We start from the raw sequence: 13,395 nt of genomic DNA on the forward strand, positions 1-13,395 counted from the left end.
AGCCCCTCCTGCCAGCTCCCTGCTCCTACCTGACACCTAACCTTGGCTTCGCACCAAGCACACCTTCTCCCCCTATGGCTTAGGATGGCCTCACCCAGGTGTTCTGGGGAGGTTCCTGGCCCTGCAGGGGCTCACCTTTCTCCCGCATGTGTAGGAACAGTAGGTCTGAATCTTGTGCACACACTTCTTGTGGCAGGTCATCTTGCACACTAGGAGGTCATGGGGGGTGTCACAGATGGTGCATCAAGGGCCCCAGGTCCCTGGGGCCACCTGCCCTATCAGCCAGGGATCCGCTGACTGGCTTCTGAATTTGAGTCTAAGAATTTCTGCCTTGATTCCCACGACAGGAAGCCACATGGGCAGATGTTCACAGCTGGTGACTGTTAGTGGCCTTAGAGCCCGGCCAATGGGACAGGAGCAGAGGTTTGGGGAGCCATACTTGAGAGAGAAAGTTAGCTGAGACCAAAAAAGAGGGGGCACCAAGTGTCCTGGTCTCAGAAGTATCTGTGACGGACACAGGCGGATAGGTTGCTCCTTACACGAGGACTGAGGAGACAGGAGACCCGGGCAGAAGACAGGGGGGCTGATCACGGAGGGAAAACACAACTGCCAGAGACCTGACTGAGCTGGCCCAGGGCTAGACCCTCCTGCCAGCTGGGTCATCCTGGACTTTGTCTGTGTCTCAGGGCTCCTATGGGGGTGCCTGGCCTTGCCTGCCACATGAGGGGGGGACTCTGGGGGTCTGGAGAGGTGCTAGTGGTTCAGGCAGCAGGAGCAGTGGGTTCCTAAGCTGGAAGGTGGGACATGGGGTAGCCTGCCAAGGGGGGTCATGTGGAGGGCAGGCTGCAGAGGAGGGTGGGGGCCTCAGGGCCGGCTGAGAATCGGGATTTACCCCAGGGTGATGGTGGGAGGACTGAGAGGCTGAGGCACGGCCAGGGCAGTATTCCAGAAAGTTCCACCCTGTGGCTCACATGAAGGCCCAGGTGCACAGGGAGGGGTTGGGGACATGGTGAAGGGTTAGGAGGTTTGGTGGAGGGTAGTGGGGTGTGAGGGGAAGTGGTGGGGGAGTTAGGGAATGCTGGAGGGGGGCGGGCACTCACCGCTGCAGAGCAGGGCCTTGTCCATGAGCCAGATGTATGAGAGGCACTGCTCACACGACTGCGGGATGCTCACCTGGTAGCTGACGAACACGTGCCCGTTGTGGTGCTGGGCCTGGGGGCCACAGGGGAGGGTGTTGAGTGGCCAGGGGGGACCCTCCACGGTCTCACCACGCGGCTACTCAGTGTGATCATAGCACGTGGCATCTCAGGGCTGAGGTGCATGGTCACCATTAGGGCTCCGTATGGCCGAGCAGGCAAACACGCTCACACACGCTCACGCACACATGCACAAATACTCACAGCGCGATCCTGTTTCCGCTTCTTCTTCTGAGCTTTGCTCTGCTGTGAGGGAGCACAGAAGTGAAGTCTGGATCGGCCCTGGGAGTACCCCCGCCTCCCCGCCCACCGTCCCTGAGGCGGCACCACCAACCTTGGGTGGCTCGAAGTCGTTCTTGGTGTGCCCGCGGGTGAACTCGTCAAGCAGCGACTGGAAGAGGTTGAGGACCAGGTTGGTGTCCTTTTCACCCCGCTCTGCTGCCAGGTTGTTCACCACAATCTGGTAGTTCTCCATCAGGTCCTTGTAGCCGACGTGGATCTTCCCGTTCTGTGGGGACGCAGGCGTGACCCCGGTGGGACAGACAGCGGTGGGGCGGGGGGGTGCCCTGGAGAGGGCTCAGGAATCCCCACAGGGGCCCTCCCCAAGGCTGGGGGCTGCACGTACGGGGACGGAGTACATGGTTTTGAGGTTGCTCCTGAATTTCTCAGTGGCTTCGATGAATAAGCTCTCGGTGGGAGTCTTCTGAGAACGCAGATCGTTTATCTGGAGAAAAAGAGATGCCCTGATGTGGAGTTACCCGAGGCTTGGCATCTGATTGGTTGTTGCTCTGCTCCATTCCAGGTCCTTCTTTCACTCCTCTATGATCCCAGCAAAAAAATCCAGGCCCTCTGGCCAATCCTAGTCTTTCCAATCCTTTCAGTCCAGGTTTAAACTAAACACCCAGCATCTGGGGTGGATTACGCTAGGGGCGGGTGTTGAACAGCATCCCTGGCCTCCACCCACCAGATGCCAGTAGCAGTCCCCACTCACGACAGCCAAAGATGTCTGCAGATGTAGCAACTGTCCCCTGGAACACAATCATCCCTGACTGAAAACCAGTGGTCTAGCCTGGGCCCCTCCTTCCACCCTACACAGGTGCCGAACACTGAGCCACGCCCCAGATGCATGTCATGGTTACTGATTCACGGCCACCATATACAACATGTGCTTAATCAGCATCTGCTCTGAGAACCCAATGCATTTTGTAAAAGTGTATTTGAAGCAAAATAAGTTGATGGCCAGGGCTGAGCCACAGTGAGGCCACCGGGGGATGCAGGTATGTCTGGCGCCCTCCTGGCTGCAAGCACTTCCATTTCAAGGATGAAAGTGGGGCAATTACCCCTAAGGGTGCTGAGAGATAACAGAGAAAGTGTCTTCAAACAGTAGATTTTGAACTTCCTGGGCAGGTACTGCCAGATAAAACTCATTTGCCTGGTGCCCACCTGCATGCACAAGTGCACACACCTCTGCAGGAGAGGACTCTGGCCCAGGCTACACCCCCTCGCCTGAGGCTCTCAGGACAGGTATGTCCCAGAAGTAGGCACTCTGGATGTAACACTGTTCCACGTGTTCTGTGCAGTCCCTGTAATCAAACCCACTGAACTTTTTCTTTTTAAGATTTTATTTATTTATTCATGATAGACACAGAAAAAGGAGAAGAGAGACAGAGACACAGGCAGAGGGAGAAGCAGGCTCCACGCAGGGAGCCAGATGTGGGACTCGATCCTGGGACTCCAGGATCACGCCCTGGGCCAAAGGCAGGTACGGAACCGCTGAGCCGCCCAGGGATTCCCCCCCCCCCACCTTTTTTAAGTAAGCTTTATGCCCAACATGGAGATTGAACTCATGACCCCAAGGTCAAGAGTCACGTGCTCTACCAAGTGAGCCAGCCAGGGGCTCCAACACCCACTGACTTTTCACATGAAATGTAAATGTCCACGAGGAGCAACATGAATATAGGCTACAGATGTTCTTAGATGAGCCCAGGTAGAATTTTGCAGTAAAGGAGCTAATGTCAAGTTTAATAATAAGCATCTGGTTTCTGGAATTTTCTGTGTTGGAACTGTGCATCTGGACTGTCTCTTCCCGGCATGCTGAGGGTTCCAGAAACTGCCGGGTGATGAAAACCCTTCTGGGGATGCCCCGGCCTGACTCTGCGTGTGCCCCCAGCCCCATAGTTGCCCTCAGAAGACCCACCTTGTTGAGCAGAAACTCATCCAAGTACTTGAGCTCATTGGCATTGGTGATCTTGCGGAACACTGACTCCCGCCATTTCTCTGACACTGTGATTTTGCCAATCTTAAGGTTGCGGTTTTTCTTCCCTTTGCCTCCTGGCTCCTTGGCATGCTTCTCACCTGCTGGGTGGCGGTGCTGGTGGCTAGAGGCTGGACAGAGAAGGAATAGCCAGTGAGGTGGGTTCTAGGGGAGGCAAGGGTCACACACACAGAGGACCAGGACCCTGCCCTGCTGTAACTGAGGGCTGCAGACAAAAAGCACCCCAGTGGGGGGACCAATCAGCCCCAAGGCCCTGTGCCCAGAACCCGTCCCCAGGGACCCTGGTGGCTCATTCCACCCTCCATCCCCAAGGCTGCCTGGGACCAACCTTCTAGATTCTTTTTGGTGGTGGCGGCTTCCAGCATGGTATGCCCAGGTACTGTGTTCTCAGTTTCCTCCACACCTTCCAGGCTAGACTTTTTATCCTTATTCTTATGCAAGAAAAGTCTTTTAAAAGTGGATCTGTAGGAGAAAGTAAGGGGTTTCCTTTAAGCCTCCGGAAGTGACAACAGAAGCAAGGCTGAAGAAAAGGTGGTCTTACTATAAAAAGAAAAATAACTCTTGTCTTGGTTATCACTAGAAAGAAATGCTACTAAAAATGAGATTCATATGTGTGAACTGACGGGGAGTCAGGTGAAAAAGCAAGATGCAGAGCAGATATCACAGCATGACCCTATTATCTTAAAAAAAGAAAAAAAAAAAGAAAAAAAAAAAAGAAGTAAAACTACCCTCTGCCTGCTTATGTGTTTTTACGGGCCCAAGTATTAGGAAAGGAAATCAGAAGGAATAAATGCCAAATCATGCAACGAATGGTACACCCCACAAAAGATGTGTCCATGTGCTAATGCTCAGGACCCGTGAGTGTGACCTTATTTGGGGAAAAGGTCTTGCAGGGGCGCCTGGGTGGGTCAGTCAGTTAAGCGTCTGGGCTCAGGTCATGATCTCCGGGTCTTGAGATCGAGCTGCCATCAGGCTCCCTGCTCAGCGGGGAGTCTGCTTCTCTCTTTCCCCCTCCCTCTGCTGGTGCTCTCTCGCGCTCTCTCTCTTAATAAAATCTTAAAAAAAAAAAAGGACTAGTACCCTTACAAAAGGGGCCCTTGCCCTTCCTGCCATGTGACGCCCCGTGAGTTGCCCTCTGTGAACCAGGAAGTGGCCCCCACCACATACTACATCTGCTGGTGCCTCGATCTTGAACTTCTAGCCCCCAGAAGACATGTCCATAATTTAAGCCACGTAGCCTGTGGTGGTTTTGTTACAGCAGCCCAAACGGACTAAGACCTCAAGATGAGGTCATCCTGGGTTACCCAGATGGGCCTCAAATCCGGGTTCAAGCATCCTTATAAGAGAGAAAGAGAAAACACACAGGAAAGAGGAAAGTCACGTGAAGATGGAGGCAGAGACTAGGGTGATGCAGCCACAGCTGAGGATGCCTGGAGCCCCCAGGAACCGGAAGAGGCACGGAGGACCGTTCCCTAGAGCCTTCCGAGCGGGTGGCCTTGCCCACATCCTGATTTTGGACTCCTGGCCCCCTGGGACCAGGAGAGGGTTGTTGGAAGCCCCCCTGGTCTGAGGTGCTCTGTTTTGGTGGTGGGGTGTGTCTGTAGTGGTGGGCTCTCTGCCTCCCTCTGCCAGCCTGTTCTGGACCTTCCTCAGCCTCCAGTCCCTGCGTTCAAAGCTCCCCTGTCCCACGGCCCATGCTCTCTGTTCTGTGATGGAACCACCTGGAGCATTTCTGCAGGGGCTTCTGGGGACAGAGCCTTGGCCCAGTTCCTTCTAGCCATGGACCCAGGAAGAGCTCCAGAGGTAGGGGGAAGCAGGGAGCTGGTTTCGATACCATAAAAAGCCAAATGGAAACTGTCTACCTGTGGCCCCAGAGGAAGTGACCCAGATTGGCTTTCACCTTAGTGGGAATCATTACGTTGGCACGCAGCCACACTGCACGTGAGGGGGGTCATGACCTGGGCTCCGTGAGGGATCTCTCTTCCTAGCCCGGGCAGACACCTGCCGACTACGCTTCATAAATGCCATCAGTTTAGGAGACCAGACCGCCCTGGGACGGGAGGCCCTGGCAGGGACCCTGGGCAGCCTCTCTCTGGTCACCTGAGCCACCTCCCAAAGCAAAGCTCACACTTACTTAGAGTCGGCCTGGGCGCCTGGGGACAACCCGGAGTCTGTGCCGGCAGATGTGTCGCCTGACTTCTTTTTCTGGACGGCCAGCTTCTTGCTGCTGGGCTCCCCGTCCACGGTTTCCGTAGAAGGCTGCCAGAGAACAGGGCTAGGTAAGCAGAGGACGGCGGGACTCGCTGGAGGGAAAGCAGGGGTGCTTTGCCCACCACGCCGTCCATCCACCAACTTCCCTTCTCTTTTAAGCTGTACTTTGGGGAGAGCCAGGGCAGCCAGGGTAGAAGAGGGTTTGGACCTAGAGGGGTGAGAGCTGCAGCCTAAAGCTTTACCTGAATCTTGGTCTGGGATGGGGACGGGAGGAGCTTGGAGACGTCGCTCGTGGATAAGGAAATGCGTCTGTCCCTGCGAGATCACAGAAAGGTGGCTTTTATTTCCAAGAGTGAGTTAGGAGACATGTTTAGTTGTCCTGACTCGGGTGGGAGGAGGCCAGGGATGTTGCTCCACGCTCCACAGGGCACGTGACAGCCCAACCCAGAGAACCAGTTGGCCACAAGCGTCAGCGTGTGAGGCCGAGAAAGCCCGGCCTAGCAGAAGGCCTGCATCTTTCTCCAGCTCTTTCTGCGTCTGGCCACGCAGGCCTCTGGGAGGAGGCGCTGGGGACTCGGAGTCACTGGTGTGTAGCTAACTAAGGGTCAGGCAAAGTGTCAAGAGCTGGGCCCCTTCTTCAATTCCTGGGTGAGAGTAACCACCTCTATTTTCTGATGAGGAAACGGAGACCCAGGGAGACCCAGGCAGGCCGGGAAATGGGATGTCGCCCCGAGGGGCTGCCTCCCGCAAAGCCAGGGATTGTTGTGTAAACATAGCTCATTTGGGGGCTGTGGGGGGAGAGGAGGAAGACTCAGGGTCCCAGCTGGTACCAAGCTCTGCAGCTCCCGGCAGATGCCAAATCTTTACTTTTTCCTGCCGCTTCTTCCCTCCCTCCTCGGAGCTCCCACATGCCTGGTGTTGGCTCCCAGGCACAGAGCCACTCACATGTTTCTGGGACACGTGGCACTGCCCTGGTCCTGCTGCCAGGCAGGCCTCTGTGCGTCCCTCCACCCTACCTGCCCAACACAGCTGGGCACCACGGTGTTCAGACAAAGGAGGGCCCGGGGCTTACTCTGTAGGTGTGAGAGCAGCCCCCACAGCCCGATGCCGCTCGCTGAGGTCCAGGGACTGGCTCAGCATGGTGCTAGAAGCAGCAGTCATCAGCTTCTTGCCTCGCCATAGCTCCACGGCGCTGGCCAGCCGCTCAGAGTCTGGGTCCCGGTACCGCTGGATCTGGGTGGAGCTTCCAGGGCTCTCAGGCCTGTCCTGTGCCCTCAGGTCACCACCCAGCTTGCTCTTGTCCTTGGGGGTCTCAGGGGTGGTGCTGGGGGTGGGCACGCTGACCGTACTGTCCAAGGCAAGGCTGGTTGGCCGTTCCACGTGGCCAGGCGTTGGGTCCCCGCCCTGGGGCATCTTTAGGGTTTCTCCTGAGAGCTGGCTGGCTGGCATGGCCTGCAGTGGCTCCTCGGGCTGTTTCTTGGAAGCATTCTCTGTCTCTGTCCCCACGTCTGAAGGAGTTTCATCTTCTCTGTTCTCCTTTCTGTCTTCCAGGAGGCTCTCCTCTTGCTCTGGTACAGTCCTTTCAGAAGGTTCTCTGAGAGCGCTCTCTTCCTTGCAGGACTGTATGTGTTTGTTTTGGAGCTTCACGTGCTCCAGCCCTCTCTGCCGCCGTGACTCACGCTTCTCTCGGCTGCTGGGCACTTTCTCGTGACTTTCAGCTGCATTTTTCTGGGGCAGGAGAGCCTTCTCTGGGCTGGAGACCTCCTTCTCTGGTTGGGAGCTCTCTGCCAGGGGCTCATTGTTTGGCCACACCTGGGGTTCCAACGCCAAATGCTCCCTGTCCTCTGATGGTTCTGGGTCCTGCCTGGGCACCTGTTCCTGCTTGGCCGCCTGGCCTGGCCCACCCTCCGCGGTTTCTTCCCTTAAGGCTTGCTGGGCTTCCTTCTCCTCTCCAGCCTTCTGCTTCTCTGCGACCATCTGGCTGAAGCTGGTGTGACAAGAGGAAAGCAGGTAGGTTCAGCAACAAACATGACTGCCACCTCCAGAATCCACTTAGAGCATCAGGGACCCCCTATGCTACCCGCGGGCTGGCGGCTAGGCTCTATCCTGCCAAGTGGGGTGACCCTGGCCCTCAGGGATGGTTCTGGAAAAGCAGAAATGCCTCAGCTAGAAAAGGGAGATACAAGAAATGGCTATTTATTGTCATGGCCACCTCTGCCCTAAGTCTCTCTGCTGTGAGAGGGAACTGTTAAGAAACTCCTGAATTTCTTTGGGGGTTGCTGGCTGGGTAGATGCCTGAGCTTTACATATAAGCATGGGTTGAGGGGAATCCGCTATGGGCTGGTCTTACTTAGCAGCCTGAACCCTCCAACTCTGAAGCCAAGTGTTTCATCAATGGGCTCAGGGTGGGTGGATTCAGTGAGGTGGGGAGGGGTCCCTGCCAGAGAGCAAGTCCTGGCAACAGTGACCTCAGCCTTCATCTACAGGTGTTGCCCACCATCCCTGGAATGTCTCTTTGGGGCGTCATGTGCCCAGATGGCTCTACTGGACAGGTGGCATCTCAGGCAGCTCCTGGGGCCAGGGGTGCTGGGGGAGGGATGGGAGGTGGGGCCTTGCTCTGTTCACCTCTTGCGCTGAAGGTGACCCCGGCAGAGGCTCTGCAGGCGGATGATACTCTGTCTCCGGCGCCGGTAGGCCATCCGCTGCTGGTAGCCTCTCCATGCAGCCTGGATGTACACGGCAGCCTGCGTCCTCTCCAATGCCCGCCGGACGCGGTAGGATCGCCAGCAGGCCTGGGGGTGCAGTGGGCAGTCAGGGACTGGGGATGTGTGACCCTGGCTGCCCTGTCCCTGGTCCTGCAAGGCCTCCTTAGTACCTGGATGGTGATGGCTGCCTGCCTCATCTGCAGGAAGTGCCGGCGTTCCAGCACCATTCGGAACCAGCTCTGGAGGAGCAGGATCTTCCGTACGACCTCCCGATGCAGCGTCTCCTGCAAGGCTTGCCGCTCTGTTTCCTTCAGGAAAACCTAGGGGGTGTGGGTACAGGAGGGGTCAGTGCAGCCCCCAGAATCCCTGTGCCCCATAAGTGCACAGACCAAGCTGGTGTGTTGCCTGACCTGACCAAGGGGAGTTTTTTTTTTTTTTTTTTTAATATATTGAGAGGATTCTAGTAATGTGAAGTTAACCATTTTAACACAAACAGATCGGGGCATTTGGTACATTCACAACATTGTGCAAACAACACTAGCTCCAACACATTTCCATCACCCTGAAGAGCGACCCATCCCCATGAGCAGTCACTCCCCAGCCCCTGGTAACCAATGATCTGCTCTCTGTGGATCTTTCCTGAACGTTTCATATACATGGGATCATACACTATGCAGGCTTCTGTGTCATGCTGCTTTTCGCTCATCACATTATATGAATGGCCCAGTTTTTTTTTTTTAAGGTTTTATTTATTTATTCATGCTAGACACACACAGAGAGAGAGGCAGAGACACAGGCAGGCAGAGAAGCAGGCTCCATGCAAGCAGCCCAACGTGGGACTTGATCCCAGGACTCCAGGATCACACCCTGGGCCGAAGGTGGCGCTAAACCGCTGAGCCACCCAGGGATCCCAACAGACCACAGGTTTTTAATCCATTCATCAGCTGACGGACATATGGGCTGTTTCTGCCTTCTGGCTGTTGTGGCTAGTGCCGCTATGGACATTCAAGTATAAGGATTTGTTTGAACGCTTTATTTTCAGTTCTTCGGGGTCCATACCCAGGAACGGAATTGCCGGGTCACGTGGTAACTCTAGGATTAGCTTGTTGGAGAATGGTGAGGGGGGTTTCCAAATCAGATGAAGCCCTAACAGGAGTTGACTTTAGCACTTATTGGACAAGGACAGCAGCTGGTGCCCCAACCATAAGAAGCAACCAGCACATACGTAGAGGTGGTAGATGGTGTCTGAAAGGAAGCCTTTTGCCAGACATTAAGAGCTAGCAAATGGTACCAGACATCCTGCAGTAACCCTAGGCTATGTGTGAGGAAGCCGGGAACCAGCGTGATGCCCAAGCCTCACCCCTTAGAAGCACTCCTGTGCCTTCTGGGAAGAAAGAGTGTGCTGGGCCCCAAGAAAGACACTTCCTCAGCACAGCCCTCTGTCTTTCGGCATGTAGCTCGGGACGCTGGGCCACGGGAGGACCCTACGTGCAGCGGTAGATAGGGTATGGGTTTGTGGCCCCCTGAGGTGTGGGAGCCCTGACCTTGGTCTTCCCGATCTGGTAGTTCCTCTTGTCGACGTCCATCTTTTCCAGCAGGGCAGAGATGACCTCCCTGCAGGGCTGGGCATTCTTGGGCAGCAGCACTTGGAACTGCTCTGTGAAATCCTGGGTGATTTTGGCCAAGAAAAGAGAATCTCTGTTGAGATTTCCGCCACCCATGAGGATATGGTGCTCCAGCGATTCCCTGGTCAAGCCAAGTTTCCAGAGCCAGAATGGCACCAACAAAGATAAAATCTCAGACTCTCTGAAAGGACTTAAACCTTGAGAAAGACCACCACACACAGAGTATTGGGTCTTCCAGGCACTTCGCGAGTGGCTCTTAAGGGCCTATCGGTACTGGCATTTTTGGGGGGTGGCCAGGAAACAGGGCTGCCTTTGGTGGGGGAGCTCAGGCTCTATGGCTCATTAGAGCTGAATCATAGCTGGACACATGCAGCTTTTAAGTAAACAGTTAATTCAAATTTTTAAGAACCAAGCATTAGTGAAATACACCAGCATGTCCTCCCATTTCTGTGATTTCGCTTTTTCTATTTATGCAGGGTCAGAGAGGTGCTATTTCCATTCTGTGGATGAGAAAAAGGGAGGCATGCAATGATGAAGCCATGTCCCCGAGGCCATGTCCTGGTACAGCTGGATTGGGGACCAGGTGCCACTGGTGCCACCATCTGTGGCTTCAGGCCCAGGGCTCACACAGGTGATGCCAGTTCACGGCATGAGCCAGGGGTTCTCAACCCAGGCCGGCTTACCATTGGGGGTGTCTGGTGATGTCTGGAGACATCCAGGATTCTCCCAACTTGGGAGGGGTGGGTGCTCCTGGCATTGAGTGGGCGGAGATCAGGGATGCTGCTCAACATCCCACAATGCACAAGGAGGCCCGCACAGAAAGAATGACCGGGCAGCCCCTAGTGTCAATGGTGCTGCAGCTGAGAAACTGCACTAGCTGTTTGGTCTTCACTAATTTGAGGTTACTGATGATCCTTTGCATTTCTAAAAACCCCAGGGAGCCATCTCTGAAGTCATCACCTCCCTGGCAAAAGAGGAGCTCGGCCCGCTTGCTGCTGGTTGACACAACACAAGAGATAGGTATAAAAGCATCTGTCACCGAAGATGCTCAACAGAGGGCAGAGCTGTACAGGGATCTGCTCGTGCAATTCCCTCTTCCCAGCTTGGGTTGACCCCTCTGTATCCTTCCAGGTTTGGCCAGGGCCCAGCCACCTCTGCTGAGGAATCTTGCCTCCCCCTGACTCTCCCATGACAGAGAATAATCTGGTATAAATGCCAACAGTGCTAGGGTGGAGAAACCCTGGTGTAAAGTAATCCCCTGGGTTCCTGTTCCAGAGAAGTGCTCTCTCTGAAAGAAGGAGGTGACTGGCCCTCTGCCATGTGACGACAGCCATGCTTGTGCCACCTACCTGGAACGTGTACTTGGCACTGTAGCCTGACCTCCGGATCCGCACCGTCTCCAGCATGCCTGTGTAGCGCAGCTGCTGCAGCACCAGCTCCTCGTCGAAACACAGCTCTTTCTGAAACGGGGTATGAGCGATCAAGACATGTGCTGGCTGCTGGACAACTAAGCGTTGGCAGCCGGGGATGGGAAACTATGGGACAAAGTCCTGCAGGAGTCTGGGCATGAGCATAGTTAGGGAGCACAGGTGGGCCCCGGCTGGCTGGGAATGTCCCCAGCCTGGCAGCTGTGGGCACCTGGAGGATCCATCTTTCCTTGCTCCAGACATTCTTTTTGGAATAAAGAGGTGGGGCTGCTCAGCAGTGCTTAAGGTATTTATCTCTTCTGGAAAAATCTGGCATCTGATCTGCTCTATTCCCTGGTGTCTGGAAGACCCATGACATTTCTTACTGCTTAATTTAAGATAATTTGTTGCAAATAACTAGTTCTTAAGGGCTCTGATCAAAACCTGAGCTGAGCTCATACTCTGTGCCAGGCCCTGGGGTAAATAACTAGGGATTTGGCCAAGAGGAGAACAGGGTCTGGAGGTGGAAGCCAGGTGCATATGTGAATGGGTCAGACAATGCTAGGGCCCCCCTGGGCCGAGTTTTGAGGAAGGAATGGGCAGGAAACAGCCAGGTGAAGGCCCAGAGGAGGAATCCAGCTCCTTGCCCGGGAGGACAGAAGCTACAGAAACTGGTAGGGAGAAGCTGGGTTCTGGATGTTGACAGATCTTCCTAGGAGCAGCGGAAGGCCAGGGAAATGGGAAAAGGAGAGATGAAGCGGGCAGGCCCAGATCCTGAACAGCCCCCAGCAAAGTCTCCAAGGGCACAGAAGAGCCAGTGAACCCCTCAGGCAAAGGAAACTTAGCAGTAAGGACTGAGCCCGCCATTGGGGCACCCACTGATGCTCCATGAGTCTTTCTAGAAATATTCAGATCAAATGAACAGTAGGATCTATGCCTCTGCTGCATGACCTCAGCCCCTCCCTTCTGGTACATTTTCTGCACTGGCCCATGTGGGGATGCACCAAAGAGCATGCTTGACCTGTCCTTCCTAGGGCTCCTCCAGGTTTCAAGTGATGTCCCTGCTCTTGGTTGGCCACCCAGCTGCCCTAACTGCCTCCTGCCAACCCCCCTCTACCTGGGACTGGCCACAGGCACACCATTTACAGTTCCCAGAACCTGTGTGAACACTTGGTTCCCTGAGACTTTTCCTGGCCCTCCAAGGGGCACAGCAACACAGGATAACCCCCTGCTGAGCAGCCAGACCTTGGCCTTCACCTCCCCAAGACATGGGAGCCACTTACCTTCTCGGCATTGGAGCGGATGCAGCGGATAAAGAAAGGCTCTGCCTTTCCCAGTGCCTCCAGGAGCTTGTTAAGGGACGTCTGGGGAAACAGGGAGAAGGTTTTGAGATGGGACCCCCAGAGCCAGGCCACTCAGTGGGAGGAGACCCAGTCACTCGCTGGCGTTGGCACTGACGCAGGATGCGGGAGGCTGTAGCTGGACATTCTGACTGGAGGCTGTGCTATCTCTGGGAGCCCCAAAGAGATCTGTTGGGTCCTCAGAGCTGACTGGTAATCTTCCCAGGCTCTCCCAGCCCTTTGTCTCAGTGGGAATGTGGGGTGGGACCAGATAAATGCCTTCTGGGATAAATGGATTTAAAATGCTGGTCAGCCTCAGAAGCAGCACAGATGCCATGATTTTGGTCTTTGGCCTGCTCTGTACAAAAAGAATTTGTAGGAGCTCCCAGGTTAGGGAATTAAAAAAAAGCCAAAGTGGTCACAAAAGACTCAGAGTGAGGAAAGAGGAAGAGGACAAAAAAAAAAGTAATGGTAAGTAAGGGTCAGCAGCAGCCGTTGGGCCCCTTAAAAAAAGTGCCTCTGAGCTTCCCGGCAACCAGGGGAAAAGGGAAACAAGCCCAAACAACACAGTTCAGTGGCTGCCTTAAGGCGCTAACCTGCTACTTTAACTACTGGTTCACAACAGGAGTGATTCTAC

At 54.9% G+C, this 13,395-nt stretch overlaps 1 protein-coding gene across 7 annotated transcripts in view; it reads right to left on the minus strand.

Annotated features, from left to right (window-relative positions):
- MYO9B (myosin IXB) overlaps window positions 1-13,395 on the minus strand; it is an 89,272-nt gene that overhangs the window by 5,718 nt on the left and 70,159 nt on the right. For 5 of the 7 annotated variants that reach the window (XM_049098411.1, XM_049098408.1, XM_049098413.1 and 2 more), the window contains 15 exons: window positions 12,702-12,782; window positions 11,362-11,472; window positions 9,932-10,054; window positions 8,558-8,707; window positions 8,308-8,474; window positions 6,755-7,669; window positions 5,925-5,997; window positions 5,606-5,730; window positions 3,800-3,933; window positions 3,394-3,581; window positions 1,822-1,920; window positions 1,531-1,704; window positions 1,401-1,442; window positions 1,101-1,212; window positions 136-209 (listed from right to left, as the gene is read on the minus strand). In XM_049098411.1, the coding sequence (XP_048954368.1) occupies window positions 136-209; window positions 1,101-1,212; window positions 1,401-1,442; window positions 1,531-1,704; window positions 1,822-1,920; window positions 3,394-3,581; window positions 3,800-3,933; window positions 5,606-5,730; window positions 5,925-5,997; window positions 6,755-7,669; window positions 8,308-8,474; window positions 8,558-8,707; window positions 9,932-10,054; window positions 11,362-11,472; window positions 12,702-12,782 (2,568 nt within the window). The remainder of the gene's footprint in view (window positions 1-135; window positions 210-1,100; window positions 1,213-1,400; window positions 1,443-1,530; window positions 1,705-1,821; window positions 1,921-3,393; window positions 3,582-3,799; window positions 3,934-5,605; window positions 5,731-5,924; window positions 5,998-6,754; window positions 7,670-8,307; window positions 8,475-8,557; window positions 8,708-9,931; window positions 10,055-11,361; window positions 11,473-12,701; window positions 12,783-13,395) is intronic. The other 2 variants (XM_049098412.1, XM_049098409.1) reach the window with 1 other exon arrangement.

The sequence above is a fragment of the Canis lupus genome, chromosome 20 (assembly GCF_003254725.2).
Source record: "Canis lupus dingo isolate Sandy chromosome 20, ASM325472v2, whole genome shotgun sequence".
Classification (NCBI taxonomy): domain Eukaryota; kingdom Metazoa; phylum Chordata; class Mammalia; order Carnivora; family Canidae; genus Canis; species Canis lupus.